The following is a 16,375-nucleotide window of genomic DNA, read 5'->3' on the forward strand; positions in this document are numbered from 1 at the left end:
TATTTTCCATTCCAGGATATAGAGTAAGCAGGCTTTATTGCTTTGTTCAAGGTGAGATTGTTTATTGCTGGCTGTGCCACTAGGTATCCAACCAGACATTTCCACGTAATTCACCTAAGGTCTATATATATATCCTAATAAACTTATATATTTTATATATATATATAGCCTTCCTTTCCTTTAAAAAGTGTGTTCCTTTGTTTATCGATGGTTTTATTATAGATAATATGTGTGTGTGGTAAAAGTTCAAATCTTTCAAAGATCTGATTATGATGAAATGGTAGTATGAATTTTTCTTTATGCTAGTTTCCAATTCATGACAGTTTCTCCAAAGGGAAACCCTGTTATTAGTATCTTATGTATTTTTTCAAAAGTATTCTTCACCTCAAAATATATATTACAAAATGCTTTTATGTTATGGATAAAATAACACCATACCTCACTGTATTGTTATAATTAATCCATACAAAAGTAATTAGTACACTTTTGTTAAACTTAGGTTTGGAAGGCTTAAAAGGAGGTAAAAATAAACTTTTACTTTGCATTCTTAAAAGACAATCTTGTTTATACTATATTTCAGGACAAGCTATTTAATAGAAAAGCTAAGATTCTTTATTAAAATTTGCAAAAAATAACTGATTATAAAGGGTCTTGAACTAAAATAAATTCAAAGTTCAATTTATCTCTTATAGCATTGTAAGCTAAAAACAACCATCTTAGTTGTATGGTATTTTTAGAACCTCCTTAAATTTCTTTAAAACACTGATTACCACTTGGATAGTAATAATTTAATATAAACTCAGAACTAAAGAAAGTTCCAATCTTTGTAACTAGTTGACAACATTCTGAAATCTTCTGATTTACTTATCATATATACTACACTTATTCAAAAGCTTCTTGCTTTCTTTTGTTAGGCTCAATTTCAATAGCTCTTAACATGTTTTGATAATAATATATCTACAGATTTTTTTCTATAATATTTCTCATTTCCAAATTAAGAATGAATAAGTGCTTCCATACAACTTAGGCAAAATCATTACAGCTTCCAGGCCACTTAGCTCAGACATAAAAGATCAGCCCTAGTCCTAGACTACCTCAGCATTCCCCAAAAAGGCTTATTTAAAAATCGAATCCCTGGAACCCACTTTGGACCTACTGAAAATGACTCTTTAGTGAGTTATAGAGCAATCTGCATCTTGACAAAATCCTGTGACAATTCTTAACTCTATTAATATTAATATCATGCTGTGAAATAAGCCAGGCAGAGGAAGATGAGTACTGCATGTTCTCATACACGTGGAAGCTAAAAATGTTGATCTCATAGAAGTAGAGACTAGAACAATGGCTACCAGAGTAAGAAAGGTTGGGGAAAGGGGGAGATACTGAAAAGTTTGTTAATGAATACAAAGTACAGCCAGATAGAAGGAATAAGTTCTAGTGTTCTATTTTTGGCAATTAACTTTTAACTATTTTAGTGTATATTTAATAACATATATTTAGTATATATTCAATAACATTCACATTTATTTACACTCATATGAATTGGGGGGCAACCAGTCGAATATCCTTTTGTTTTCAATGGACAAACAGCATCTGTTATGTACTTCTCTACTAAATATATGTTTAATTGAGTATTGAATATAAAAAGAACCTTAGATTAACAGTTCTCTACTGAAAAGGCTGATACGATGGTAAATGAGAACATTTTTCAAAGTAGTTCACAGTTTAGTTATTTGTTTTGTGGGGAATGTAATGTTAAAATATAGAAAGACATTTAAAATACATGTTCATACACAACCCAGCTCTTTCAATATTTATGTAAGAAAATTATGAAAATGTCATCAGGATCATTTCTGATTTTTCCACTTTTGTTAAAAGCTATCCCCCAGAAAAGTGAAAAGATGACTATTTTATATTTCTTCATAGGAACATCCTACTTAAGATTTTGATGATATTTTCTAAATGCTAAAGCATTTATTTTCTATCCATTTCTGAGTCAGAGATGCAGCCTCACCCATTAAGAAGGCCTGCAAAGAGTTTTGAAGTAAATGATGTGCTAGGAATTGCAGTTATGTTAATAAGTATAATTAACAAATTATTGTATATTTTCAAATAGCTAGAAAAGCAGATTTTATAGGTTCCTAACACCAAGACATAATAAAGTTTAAGGTGATTGATATGTTAATTATATTGATTTGATCATTACACATTGTATACCTGTATTAAAATATCACACTGTATCCCATAAATGTGTATAATTATTATGTGTCAATTAAAGATAATAAAAGCAAAACAATCTACAAAAAAGAAACTTTGAGAACTACTGAAATTGGGTCCATTCAGCTTTAAGGAATATCAGAATCTGATACATCTAGATGACAGACATATTTTCCATTCCAGGATATAGAGTAAGCAGGCTTTATTGCTTTGTTCAAGGTGAGATTGTTTATTGCTGGCTGTGCCACTAGGTATCCAACCAGACATTTCCACGTAATTCACCTAAGGTCATAAAACATGGCTTCCTTTCCAGTAGTATTCTTGGGATTTTTTTGAATCTTTTGAATAACTCAGGAATGCTTCCCAAATTCTTGAACGCTCCTGAACCTAGGGTACCTGGCAGCGGAGTACCACCTGACACAGAAAGCCCAAAAACACTTACTATAGAATAAACCATTTGACCCTGCAATCCCATTACTGGGTATATACCCAAAGGAATAAAACTCCTTCTATAATAAAGATACATGCACACATATATTCATTGCAGCACTATTCACAATAGCAAAGACATGAAACCAACCTAAATGCCCATCAATGATAGACTGGATAAAGAAAATGTGGCACATATACACGAAGGAATACTATGCAGCCATAAAAAAGAAACAAGATCATATGCTTTGCAGGAGCATGGATGAAGCTGGAAGCTATTATCCTTAGCAAAGTAACTGAGGACCTGAAAACCAAATACTGCATGTTTTCATTAATAAATGGGAGCTAAATACGAGAACACGTGAACACAAAGAGGGGAACAACACACACTGGGGCCTACCAGAGGGCGGAGGGTAGGAGGATGGAGAGGATCATTAAAAATAACTATTGGTTAGTAGGCTTAGTACCTGGATGACAAAACAATCTGTATATCAAACCCCCATGACATGAGTTTACCTATATAACAAGCCTGCATGTGTACTTCTTAACCTAAAATAAAAGTTAAAGAGAAAAAGAATACACTATAGAGAAAGAATCTCATCTAGTCCAGACCTACTCTAGTGTGGTCATCAGTTTCAGACTTGTGAGCAATTTATGCACTGCTGCTAACTGCAAACAATTAAAGTTTAATTTTTCTTTGATGCCTTCCATTAGAAATGACAGCAATTCTCTCCCCTTCTGTCTATGATGACCAGGTAGTGTGACAATAAAGTACTCCAATTAATATTTTTCAATTAAATAAATTTGTTGAATCTGATATTTCAGCAAGGACTTTTTTAGCAAGACAAAAATGGATTTTGTCCAAATTATAAATAGATTCATATTTTTAATTTTAAACCTGGCATTCAACTTATATGGTGAAAATTATAACATTTTAACTATCAGAATATTACTAATCAGTAATTCTGATATGCAAAAAGAAGTGGCATCAACTTACAAGGAAGTCAGCATATTGGAACGTGGATCAACAAAAGTTTGTAAAACTCTTAATGCTTGGTGAGTTCTAAATGTCTATCTGAAATCAGGTGCTTTGGCAAGCAAAACTTTATCCCATCCCAATCCATGAAAATAAGCCTAAAGTTGTAACTAATTTTGGAACAGGGCTCTTAGATTTCCTACATAGCTTTCTATTTGATTATCAGGTATGAATTTCACAACTAATCACTAAAGCGAGTTAATTTCCTTATATGAAACCATCATGTAAATGTATAGTCTAAAAGTAGCTTCAAATATGAACTTAGATCATAATGGCAAAAGGGTTATAAGCAATGCTTTGTCTCTAGGATACACACGGTACCTTTGAACAGGAACAATTATACTGACTCTAACTACTGATTTATTTTAATTTACAATTTTTACTCTTGGCCATTTATTCCAAGAATATCTGGCTTGTCATTCAACAATTGTGGTGTCCTGATTCTCTCCTTTCAATCTTAAAATTCTTACAGCTAAATTAGTCCAAAAGAATGCTTTATATGCCCCCGAAGGATGAGCATGGAAGCTGCCCCTTGTTGGAGGGCTAGGCACTGTGGTGAATAAGTAGGCAGAACTCAGATAAAGTCAAAATATGCTTGGAATTCCCTTGGTATGACATTCCTCAGGAGCCTGACACATTGTCTCTTAATACACCCAGTTTTTCTGGCAATGTCAGAATGGACTGTGAGGCCTTGGGTTGACCCTACATAAAGTTGTTGGCTTACTTTTAAAACCTCACAGTATGGAAAATATCCAAGGTTTTTTCTTTTTTTCTTTTTTTTTTTTTGTTGTTGTTTTATTTCTTTCTTTAAGTTCTGGGATACATGTACAGAATGTGCAGGTTTGTTACATAGGTATACATGTGCCATGGTGGTTTGCTGTACCTATCAACCCACCATCTAGGTTTTAAGCCCCGCATGCATTAGGTATTTGTCCTAATGCTCTCCCTCCCCTTGCCTCCCACCCCCCGACAGGCCCCAGTGTGTGATGTTCCCCTCCCTGTGTCCATGTGTTCTCATTGTTCAACTCCCACGTATAAGTGAGAACATGCAGTGTTTGGTTTTCTGTTCCTGGGTTAGTTTGCTGATAATTATTGCTTCCAGCTTCATCCATATCCCTGCAAAGGACATACCCACAGCTTTTTTTAAGCACTAAAGTCACACTTACTGCTGCAAATATTCCCACTTAAAGGGGCACATAGAGACAAAACCAAAGGAGAAAGGCATATTCATGTCTCTCTGTTACTTTCATTCAGAAGAAAAAGACTAGTGATTCGGGAAAGGTTAGATAGGTTCAACTACTACTTAAATTTGTTTTCTGTCTCTCTCTGTCTGTCTCCAAACTTAGTTTAATTTCTGTAAGCTAAATGAACATAAGATATGAGTACATTTTATCTGCAAAAATTAGCTGCCGCTAAGTAAGAAGGAATTATTTTACCCTTAATTAATTTTAATTGATAATACCTTTTCATATTATTAACCAATTAGCCAACATTTCTGACTTGATAAATTTTCAAAATTTTTGAAATATAATATACATGATATTTTTAGATTTCATTATGTAAAACTATATGTAGTTCATATATAATTTTATATATAATTTATATATTACATATAATTTTCATATATTAAGTTTTATATATATAAAACAAGTATAACACTGGTACCTACTTTTAAATCAATTAATTTATGAAATATAGGTGATTCTTTTTGTTTCTCTTTTCATTACTGCAAAGGAATTAAGTTCATTCAATGGAAAATAACAGCAGTTCCAGAGTACACTCAGGGAAATGCAGTAGAATAACAAAGCTGAAAAATGTAGAAAAGTTGTTAGGAAACATCTTTTTTCCACCATCTCATATTTTTTCACAAATAATGATGTGATACTACTATTATATAAATACATGTCTTTACCATTAATAAGGAGGGGCTTATTCTGTTTATTCTTTTAATGGATGGAATCATGGAATACTTTTATTTATATGTTTTTACCAGGAGCAAGCTTATAACTTTGACTGGATCTAAGAAAACATAAGGTGGAAAATTTTGTTTTAAAGTGAGGCACCAAAAGACTAACACCAAGAGGTTAAGTGTTCAACATGCCTCACTGTGATTACTGACATCTCATGCTGTATACAAGCTTAGTTTCTCTATAGCAATTTGGTCAACACTGACAAAACCCAGTGGATACTAATAGCCAAAATGGGCAATTAGAATTCTCAGGAAAGTAGAAATTCTTGGCCTTAATTATCTGCATAATTCAGTCCAACCATACGTGTAAAAGATCTGTATTTGCCCAGACACTGTGTTGGGTATTGTGGAAGATGCTAAAATGAGTAAGAGTGCATTTCTACTCCTTAAAAGAGCTAATATTTCCTTATTTCTCCTTTGCTGGTTCCTCCTTCTGTCTCCCAATTCAGGTGGCAAAAATTCAAATCATACAAAAAGTCCGTAATAAACAGTAACAGTCTCTTGTCTCTCCCTGTTCATTTGTTTCCCGAGTGACAAATATTGTTTCTCACATATCTTTTCAAAGGTTTTCTATGCCTATCCAAACATACATGTATGTAAATGTACTTAAAACAATTCTATGTAATGAAAAATTAGCATCATACCTTATGATGCTATGCCACAAAGTTAGTTTCTGAAACCTCTTAAGCTGCTTTCAATTTATACTCTCTCCATAGCTGATTTCATTCAGTCCCACAAATTTAAACACTATCTATATGATAATGACTCTCCAATCTGAACCTCTAGTCTTTCTTGGAATCCCTGGCTTACATATCCCCTATCTACTCAACATTTCCACTTGAAGTCTGACAGGCATCTCAGACTTATCTTGTCCCAAAGCAAACTCTTCATTTCTCTTCATCCTAGTCTTTTTTCTTGTGCTGTCTTACCCATCTCAAAAGAGTGCCAACATCCACCAGTTGCTGAAACAAAAATCTAAGAAATATCCTTGATTCTTCTTCTTCCCTTCTACTTCACTTCTAATTTGTTAGTAAATAATCTGTTTCAGAAAACCAAACACCACATGTTCTCACTCATAAGGGGAGTTGAACAATGAGAACACACAGACACAGGGAGGCAAACATCACACATCACGGCCTGTCAGGGAGTATGGGACAAGGAGAGGGAGAGCATTAGGACAAATACCTAATGCATGCAGGGCTTAAAACCTGGATGACAGGTTGGTGGGTGCAGCAAACCACCATGGCACATGTATACCTATGCAACAAACCTGCACGTTCTGCGCATGTATCCCAGAGCTTAAAGTAAAATTTTTCAAAAACGAAATCTAAAATAGCCATATAGAAAACCAATTTGATAGTTCCTTATAAAGTTATATATTTACCACCCAACCCAGAGAGATGGAAACATCTGTCTGTAAAAATAGTTGTACATAAATATTCATAGTGGGTTTATTCATCACTCATAACAGCCTCTAAAAACAACCCAAATCTTCATCTACAGGCAAATAGTAAATAAATTGTTGTGTATTCACTCACTCAGCAATTGAAAGGATCAAATTTCTGATATTTGAACAATATAGTATAGATTAATTGAAAAAATGTTACGTTGAGTGAAAGAAAGCTAAATTCAGAATTGTAAATACCATGTGATTCCCTTTATATATAGGTGTAGATTGGACAGAATAAATGTATGATGATAGAAATAAGATCAGTGGTTGCTACATAAGGTAGTGGCGGTGAGGAGGAATTTGCTGTAAAGGAACATGAAGGAAATCTGTATTTTGAGGCGGTGATGATTACATGGGAATTTATACTTTTTAAAGCTGCCTCATACATTTAAAATGTGCATATTTTATTGTATGTAAATTATACTTCAATAAACTTGATTAAGACACACACACACACACAAACACACACACATAATCTGTTTCCTTCCCAAACACCTTGCATCGATTGATCTCTCCTGATCCTCAGAACCATCACGCTCATCCAAGTTACTATTATTACCTCCTGTGCACTATTGCACAAGCTCACTACTAGCCTCTTCCTTTTCATTCTGGACCACTCCCCAAACAAACAAATAAACAAATCAACAAAAGCTCTGTTCTCCAAGAAGCAGCCAAAGTTCCATTTTTAAATATGGTAAAATCACGTCCCTTTGCGTAAGTGATACAGTCTAAATGCTTTCCATGATTCTGAGGATAAAACTCTCCCTAGCTTACAGAGCCATCTGTGTCCCAGCACTTGGGTAGCTTTCTGAGTTTATCTGATGTCCCTCTCACTCCAAAACCAGCTTGGAATCCTCCCAATGCACCAGGTTTATTTCCTTTCCTCATCAGGTCAAACTTGGACCCACCATAGGGCCACTGCATGGGCCATTCAAATGGCATTTCAAGTCTCTCTGCTTTCACCTCGCTGTAGCTGCCTACCCATCATTCAGATCTTTGTTTACTTATTACCCCCTCCAAAAAGCCTTTCCTGGCCACCCAGCCAAAAGCAATTTGGCTCTTTCAAATCCAGCAGACAATCCATCACTATCTGACTTTGTCTGCCTAATTATTAATTCTTAATTTTCTGGCTTACTAAGCTAAACTCCAAGCTCCATGAGAGCTACGGTTTTGATTAATACTTGATTATTGCTCTAACTACCTTAGTGTTTAGATCAATGCCTGACATGTGTTATGCATTCTATACATTGTTAAGTAAATAAATGAATGAATACTGTAAGTGCAAAAAATGTATTTTCATTTAAAAACTAATCAAACCATGCTGTCTTTAAAAGAGCAAGGTTACTTAAAGGCGATATCAAAAAGTAAACTCCTGCTATTGTTACCAATTTGCTATATTATCCCCTTACATTTTCCTGTTTATTTCTCTTACCGTAACACTCATCACTATTAACTCTATTTTCTGTATATCTATTTGCTTGAACTCTGTCTCCCTATACCAAAACGAAAGCTCTCCTTGGGAAGTGATTTTTGTCTGTCTTTTTTCACTACTGAACGCACAATCTTGGTGAGTGACTTGAACAGAGACACTCACAAATTTTGTGGAATGAGTGAAGCTATAAGGTGCAGTTAAAAGTGATTGATTAGGTATTCTCAGTTTGCAATGAGGAAACAAAAACACTCTTAGTCCAAAGAAATGGACCAAGTAATTTAAGTAAGCACTTGAGACCATGGATCTCTTTATGTTTCTATAACTCAAATTATCTTAGAGCTTGGGAAAGCCATTGCAAACATTTTGCCTTAGTTTTTGCTCCCTGAAAAATGGGAATTAAATGAAATCAACAAACCAATTAAAATTATCTTATCTTTTTAGAGCAAGCCCTACTTGAGAGTTCAGTAATTACCACCAACTGATTATCATTCAGGGATAAGTAAGCACAAAGAAGAAAGTAAGAGTGATGGGAGAAAAAAGCCAGAGGGGCAATTTTTGTGCTGCTTAGGCTAAGACTTCTCTTGTTTTGTTGAATTTGTTCGTAAAAGCTGTAAAGTCTGGGGAAATGCTTCTGGGCAGCAAAGCAAAGTTTTGAAGCTTACAGGTCTGAGGAGAAATTTATAAAATGCAGTGGGGAAATTAAGTTGAACAACAGTGCAATGAGGCATAGTTAAACCGATTAATTAAACAGGTTTTGATATGTATATAACAGGGTTGCTGAAGAATTAAAAATAAATCCAAGATTTTAAATAAGTTCGGTATTCAATAAAACACCAAACAGTAACATTCAGAAAACTTGTAGTTTTTTTGAGTAGTGTTCTTTGATGAATTTCTTTCTCATTCATATGCCTCACCAACTCTCTTTTCCCCAGTAATCTTAAAGAAACTATGCTTTCAATAATATGCAAAAGTCTTAGACTTTTCTCGATTATCCTCTACATTCTTCTTATGCCAGTTTCAAAGCGATGATACTTTCTTGTGGCATGAATTAGGACAGATCTATTTTTCAGTAATATGTCTACAAGTTTTCAGAAAGCAATGAAAATTATCTTGCTTGATGCACCTGCAACTTGGCAGGTGTGACACAGAACAGGTGTTGAAAAAACAAGACCAAAAGCTGGGCATCACAAAGATGGAGGTTTGATTCCAAACTTATCACTTAAGAGCTATGAGACCCTGTACACGTAGCTGAGCTCCTAAAAATTTCAGTTTCCTCCGCTGTAAAAATGTTGTGTGATATTTGAAAATTCTTTGGCTTAATGTCTGGCAGAGACATCTCTCAATAAACTGAAAGTATTAACAGTAGAGGCAGATTCCAACTCGCAGATATGTTTTGATTGTCAAAATTGCTTGTTTGGAAGTCTAAACATATATTTCATCAAAAATTATATTAAAAGATGAAATGATCAGTGGTAAGCAGGTTTCTAGATGAACCTTCAAAACCTCCATTTACCATAACACGATTTAAGTCAAAAATTCTCCTAATTGTCTTCTGGTTAGGGTGGTCAAATGGCCTTTGTTTTTTTTCCTGAACTTTCCTGGTTTTAGCATTGAAAGTCCCTCATCTTGGGAAACCTTTGTGCTAGACAAATTTTAGTATGATTCCTTCGTTTGGAAGCTAATCATTATTCATTTGTTCATCCTTTTTTTTTTTTTTTTTTTCCCTGAAGTCCCAGGTATGTTCTTAGGCTCCGGAGATATAAGGACAAATTGGATATGGTCTCTGCCTTTAATAAACTTAGAGCCTAGCAAAGAAGACAGACAAATGAACAAGCATTAGCAGGCCTTACACAAAATGCTAATGATGGCGGTTTGCCCAGGATGCAGAAAAACAGCTGATAGGCACCTCACGCAGACTTGGACGAGGTGATCACTGAAATGGATCTGAAGTAGGTATGCAGCTCAAACCAGTGCCTCCTATATAATTCCTTTGGACATTTTCCAATTCTGAGATCAGATTTCCTTAAATATACATATTAAAATGCCATCTCTTTAGATTCCCTTATGTCGGTATCTAAACAGATTTTGAATAACTTCTGATATGCATATAATCTTTATGGAAAACTTAGTAAAATATCAATATAAATAACCATAAACCCTTGCTTTTATAGCAGTTCCTCCTACTTTAGATATATAACTAACTTAAAAATCTCCTTTTAAAAATGCAAACTGCCTGCTTGCTTTTTTATTATTTGGAATTCATTTCACAAAGGAAATTACTAGAATGCCCTGTTAAATTGAAAACAAAACAGAAGTTATCATAAATAATATTGTTCTAGCCATAATACTGCAGTAGTTGCTCTAAAGTTAGTGAGTTAAAAATGTTTCCCAAAGCTTGTGATCGAAATATTGGCATTTTATTTTTGCATTCTTCAATAAGTTTTAAAGTATTCCTGGAGCATGTCTTTATCGTTACAGCAAATGGTATAGCAAGAAGATGGTAAGACAGACGTCGCTCATACAACCGAAAGCTCGAGTATAACATACACGGATTAACAGCATGAATATTCAGTTTTCCTCCTGGGGAAACAATTTTCGTAGACTCTGAAAGCGAGAAAGGCGGACTGTAAACTTCACGGGGGACAGGGACCGTGTCAATATGTTCGCTGCTGTGTTCCCAGTACCCGGAATATCACTGATGCACAAAATGGTTGAGTAAATAACAAAACAGATTTACAAGTCTTCATCCTGTATTTCCAACAAATGATTATTCAGTCTCTGAAAAGCTCTAGTAACTGGAAAACCATCTTTGCCACTTGTCAAAATCAGTAAACCTCTTTGACACCAGTAAATTATGTAGCTTAAGTTTCAGCGTTAGCTAATTACAATGTGACGTCAAAACCACATGTCCTATATTTGTATTAGATTATATCTCTGATCTTGACTAATAACCTTTGAGATGCTACATAGGAATTTACTCAGAATGTTCATGTGATTATTATAAACTACCCTTGCTATGAAAATATATCTCATAACATGCTTCTGTAGGTTTATAGGCTCATCAACTGCTCTATAATCATCCTGTATTTTAAGTCCCACAGAGAATTATAAATACATGTCAGATAATGACCTTATTAAATATAAAGACTCTTAGTCATTTTGAGCTCTCAAAGGAAAATAGTAAAATCCCCACTTACGAGTTTTGTTTTCATTTTGATCATGATATCTACATATGTTATACATACAATAGTGCTAATGCATACATATGCTACACAGTTGACATCCACTTCCAAGTCAATGGGATTTTTAAAATTTTTTGTAAAAATGGGGTCTGGCTATGTTGCCAAGGCTGATCTTCAACTCCTAGGCTCAAGTGATCCTCCTGCTTTGGCCTCCCAAAGTGCTGAGACTACAGGCATGCACCCCTCCATGCCCAGTTAATATGTTAAAACTTTTTGGTAGAAACAGGGTCTTACCACTATGTTGCCCAGGCTGATCTTGAACTCCTGGGCTCAAGCAATCCTCCTACTTTGGTCTCTCAAAGTGCTGGGATTACAGGTGTGAGCCACTGCGCCTGTCCATAAGCTATTTTTGTTTTAATTTCTAATCTTTTAAAATATCTTTTTAAATTTTATTATTATTCTTAATATTATATTTTTACCTTTGAAGTTTACTACACCAACTGCAGTTGAAGCCAATCTGAGAAGATACACAGGGGCCACATCTGTTAAACTGGAGACATGCTAGGAAACAGGAAAGAACAGATTCAGATTCACAAAGACTAACAGGCAACATGGGGGGAAAGAGATTACTCAACTAAAATAAAAATCACTGTCCTCCAATCCTCAGGATCAAAACGTCCATGCATGCCACACACAATTATAATGGTAATTATTTAATACGATTATTATAACCATTGAACAGATCAGACCATCAAGTTTGCAAATCCTGTTTTCCACCTAGGTTTACATATTCACTTACTAGGTAATGGGGTCATCTCCACAGCTGAAATGTTGGTAATTTTTGACATTTGTAGCTCTACTCGGTGGTATTCATAAATCGTTCTTCTTCGAACATCTAGAAAAAAAAATGGGAAAAAAACCAACTTTTAACATTTCCCTGCTTACAAAACAACAGCATTTTAATAATGGATATAGAATTATATACAAATGGTCCAATGTGGTTTTAAAATTAAGCCTCATCCTGTGAGAAGACTGATTATAAAATACATAAAAATCATATGCCAAGTAACCAGCAGTCTTTTTATCAACGAAGTCGAAAGTGTTGATTAAGGTCTCAGATTTCTCACTTGCTTATTAAGGCTTCAACTCATTGTCATTCAGACTATACTAAACATTTTTTGGATAGATTTACATATTTTCAAAGATGTTGACTCATGAAATCAAGAAGGTAGAATGATACCATTTCTTCCATACTAAAGCTGAAGTGTTGAGAAATGGGTAAAAATGTTTCACAATCTAAAGTTAACAGAGAATAACAATGTGATTGCTTTAAAAGTTCAGAATAAACTTCTTCAATAAAAGTAAAACATAAGTTAAATCATTCTTATATTTCGTGGTGATCATAGTTAACAATATTGCATTGTGCATGAAATTCAATAAAAATAGATTTTTAAGTCTTCTCACCACACACACACACACACACACACACACACACATATACAATAACTATGTGAGTGATGAATGTGTTAATTAGCTTGATTGTGGGGAACATTTCAGCATGTATAAATATATCAAATCATCACCCTGTATATCTTAAATACATATGATTTTTATTTGTCAATTATATCTCCATAAAGCTGGAGGGAAAAAAGGAACTTAAATCACTTTAAAAATAAGGATTGCTACGTATTAAATACACAGTATCATATCTAAAGAAGGTTAATTAGCATTTATATTGCATAATGTAGTTTATAAATCATTAGCAAATCCATCAATGTCCCTGAGGAAGAAGACAGATGGAGACTTTGACAAGAACTCTAACCATTTAAAATCTAATAAATATCAGCAAACATATTTTAACATCAAACCAGAACAAAACATTCAAATATACTTAAAATCCCCTTTTAAGCCTTATACTAATGTGCTCGCCAGGGTTTGATCAATATAAGTGGAAAAATAATGTTGTCAACATTTTATTCCACTCCTGAAATGCCTGTAGTGATAAGAATGCATTTCTGGAATAACAGCACATCTATCGCTAATTAGTAAGGCTATAAACTGTTTTTATTTTTATTTTTGAGACAGGGTCACCCTCTGTTGCTCAGTCAGTGGTGTAATCACGGCTCAATGCAACCTGAACCTCCTGCGCTCAAGCGATTCTCCCACCTTAGTCTCCCAAGTAGCTGGGACTACAGGCATTTGCCACCATACCCACTTAATTTTGTTCTTATTTTTTGTAAAAATGGCGTCTGGTTATGTTGCCCAGGGTGGTCTTCAACTCCTGGACTCAAGTGATCCTCCTGCTTCAGCCTCCCAAAGTGATGGGATTACAGGCATGCACCCCCATGCCTAGTTAATTTGTTAAAACTGTTTTTGGTAGAAACAAGGTCTTGCTATGTTGCCCAGGCTGAGCCCACTCCTGGGCTCAAGCAATCCTCCTACTTTGGTCTCCCAAAGTGTTGAGATTACAGGTGTGAGCCACTAAGCCTGTCCATAAGTTATTTTTAAAATATCAGAGTATCCAATTTGGGGAAGTAATGTCATAGTGGTTAATAATATGTGCTCTGGAACATTCTGTCTGGGTTCAAACCCCAGTTTTGCTGTGAGGAATCTGTGTTACCTTGGGCTCCTTTGCTAGCTTTTCTGTGCCTCAGTTTCCTCATCTATGAAATAGGGATAATAGCACCTATATTACTGCATTGCTTTGAGGATTAAAATGAGATAATATAGGAATATTGCTAGACAGTCCCTTTCACATTGTAAATGCTCATTACATATTAGATATAATTTTTGTCTAACTTTAATATGACAACCTCAGATCATACAAGTTATATGCTGCATTTAATAATCTTATCTCGATAGATCCAAACCTACTGAAATCACACTACAATCCTGGAATCAAACTTCTAGTAATTCTTCTCCATTTTTCACTTAGAGAAAGTTAAATTTATATTGAAATCATTAGACCCAACGATGACCTCCTCTAAAATATAAAGCAGGGAATGTGGTGGCCCAGACGATAGTGAGTTACCTTTTAGTAGAAGTGTTCAGAAAAGGAAGATACCTACTCATCCGAGAATTTGCAGAGGCTGTCAAATGTTTACTTCTACAAGTATCTCTCCTTTTCTCTACTCATATCTTTTTATCCACTTCTAATTATTCACCATGAAATTGTATTGCAGAAGGGGTGGGGAAAGGGTCGAAGCAAACCCTCTTGTGACTCAATGTGGCTCTGGGTCACTGGCTGAAAATATCTCAGGAGTATCAGATTGAAAAACACTGTTAAGAACTCTAATCCAGTGAAATTTTGGTGTAACTGAAAGATGCATATACATTCTTCAAAAAGTAGACTTCACACACACAAAAAAAAAACAGAGGAAATACTGGTTTCACGGTACATAGTAAGGTTTCACAAAGTATATAAATCACATCTTTTTTTTTTTTAGCTTTTAAAACAAATAAAAAGATGGCTCATCTTCTGTCTGTGTCTAAATAGAATTCATTCCTATGTATTGCTTTCCCATGTATTTTGCTAAAGCATCAAGTTCTTATAAATATATAAATAATGTGGCCTTTCCATAAGATCACTAGGATGGGGGTTCTTGAGTCTTCACACTAAAGTTTGCACAGAATCTGTCATATTACTTGGTGCTTAAAATACTAGTATTCCTTTTATTTCATGTTACACTTTGAAATTCTCAACTACTAACAATGATTGAGAAGCTGCTGAGAGTTATTGATCGTGCATATGGAGTAAAGAGAAAGTGTGACCTACTTTTGCTATGCTAGTTCTATTACCTGCTCAGAGACCTCTACATATTGTGAGGAGATGAATTGAACAAAACCCAAATTAATGACAATTACTTTTGTTCGATGACCTGCCAATTAACGACGACTTCCAAATGCTCATTTACGTAGTGTTTCAGAGATACTTCTGTCAGAAACAAGTACTTAGAATTCTGGTTACCCCTGCCAATGCTAGAAGCTTTCATATGATTCCAAAAATATGTTTTACTCATGGGTCTTCTCCAAGAATAAGCCAAAATAAAGTTGAATTAAACGTTCAGTCTTAGTGATGGTGATTCAACTTCAATAGATCAATACTCACCCATCAGTGCCTTTTAAAAGTTAAGAAAAATTAAATTTGAGTAGATTAACATAGATAAAATGTGATCAAAATCTTACGGTGATGTGTAGCAAAGTGCAAATATTGCATGTTTTAGAAACCCTGATCAATACCAGCAGGAGGGACAATGTGATCATATGGAAACACCAAGAATCTTCTTTGATCAATATCCACTCTAGCTGAAGTGAACACAGACTAATGAGTACCCTGAGGCATGATTAGCCATGATCTAGTTCATTTTCCTGCCTTGAAAGCTTAACATTCACACAGAGACTATATGAGAAATCACCTAACTTGCCTTACTCTTATATTGTATAAGTATTATAATATTTCGTCTGAATTGTCAAATGAATGATTTGCTAACATTTCCCTATTTATGTGTTGCCAATGCTTAATGACTGGCTCCATATGGTTATATCTTATTTCTTCTCTGGTTCAAATCCAGTCCAGCACAAACACCGTTTATTTAATACTCTTTAATGGAAATAGCCTGTATCGTATAACCACAAGATTCATTTCCAGCATGAAGACTCA

The 16,375-nt window shown here is 34.6% G+C and overlaps 1 protein-coding gene across 2 annotated transcripts in view; it reads right to left on the bottom strand.

The window, feature by feature from the left end:
* The window catches only part of PLXDC2 (plexin domain containing 2), a 468,543-nt gene that overhangs the window by 86,272 nt on the left and 365,896 nt on the right, over positions 1-16,375 (bottom strand). For both annotated transcript variants that reach the window (XM_011997681.1, XM_011997680.1), the window contains 2 exons: positions 12,515-12,610; positions 12,195-12,276 (listed from right to left, as the gene is read on the bottom strand). In XM_011997681.1, coding sequence (XP_011853071.1) covers positions 12,195-12,276; positions 12,515-12,610 — 178 coding nt within the window. The remainder of the gene's footprint in view (positions 1-12,194; positions 12,277-12,514; positions 12,611-16,375) is intronic.

This window comes from Mandrillus leucophaeus, unplaced genomic scaffold (genome assembly GCF_000951045.1).
Source record: "Mandrillus leucophaeus isolate KB7577 unplaced genomic scaffold, Mleu.le_1.0 Scaffold545, whole genome shotgun sequence".
NCBI lineage: Eukaryota > Metazoa > Chordata > Mammalia > Primates > Cercopithecidae > Mandrillus > Mandrillus leucophaeus.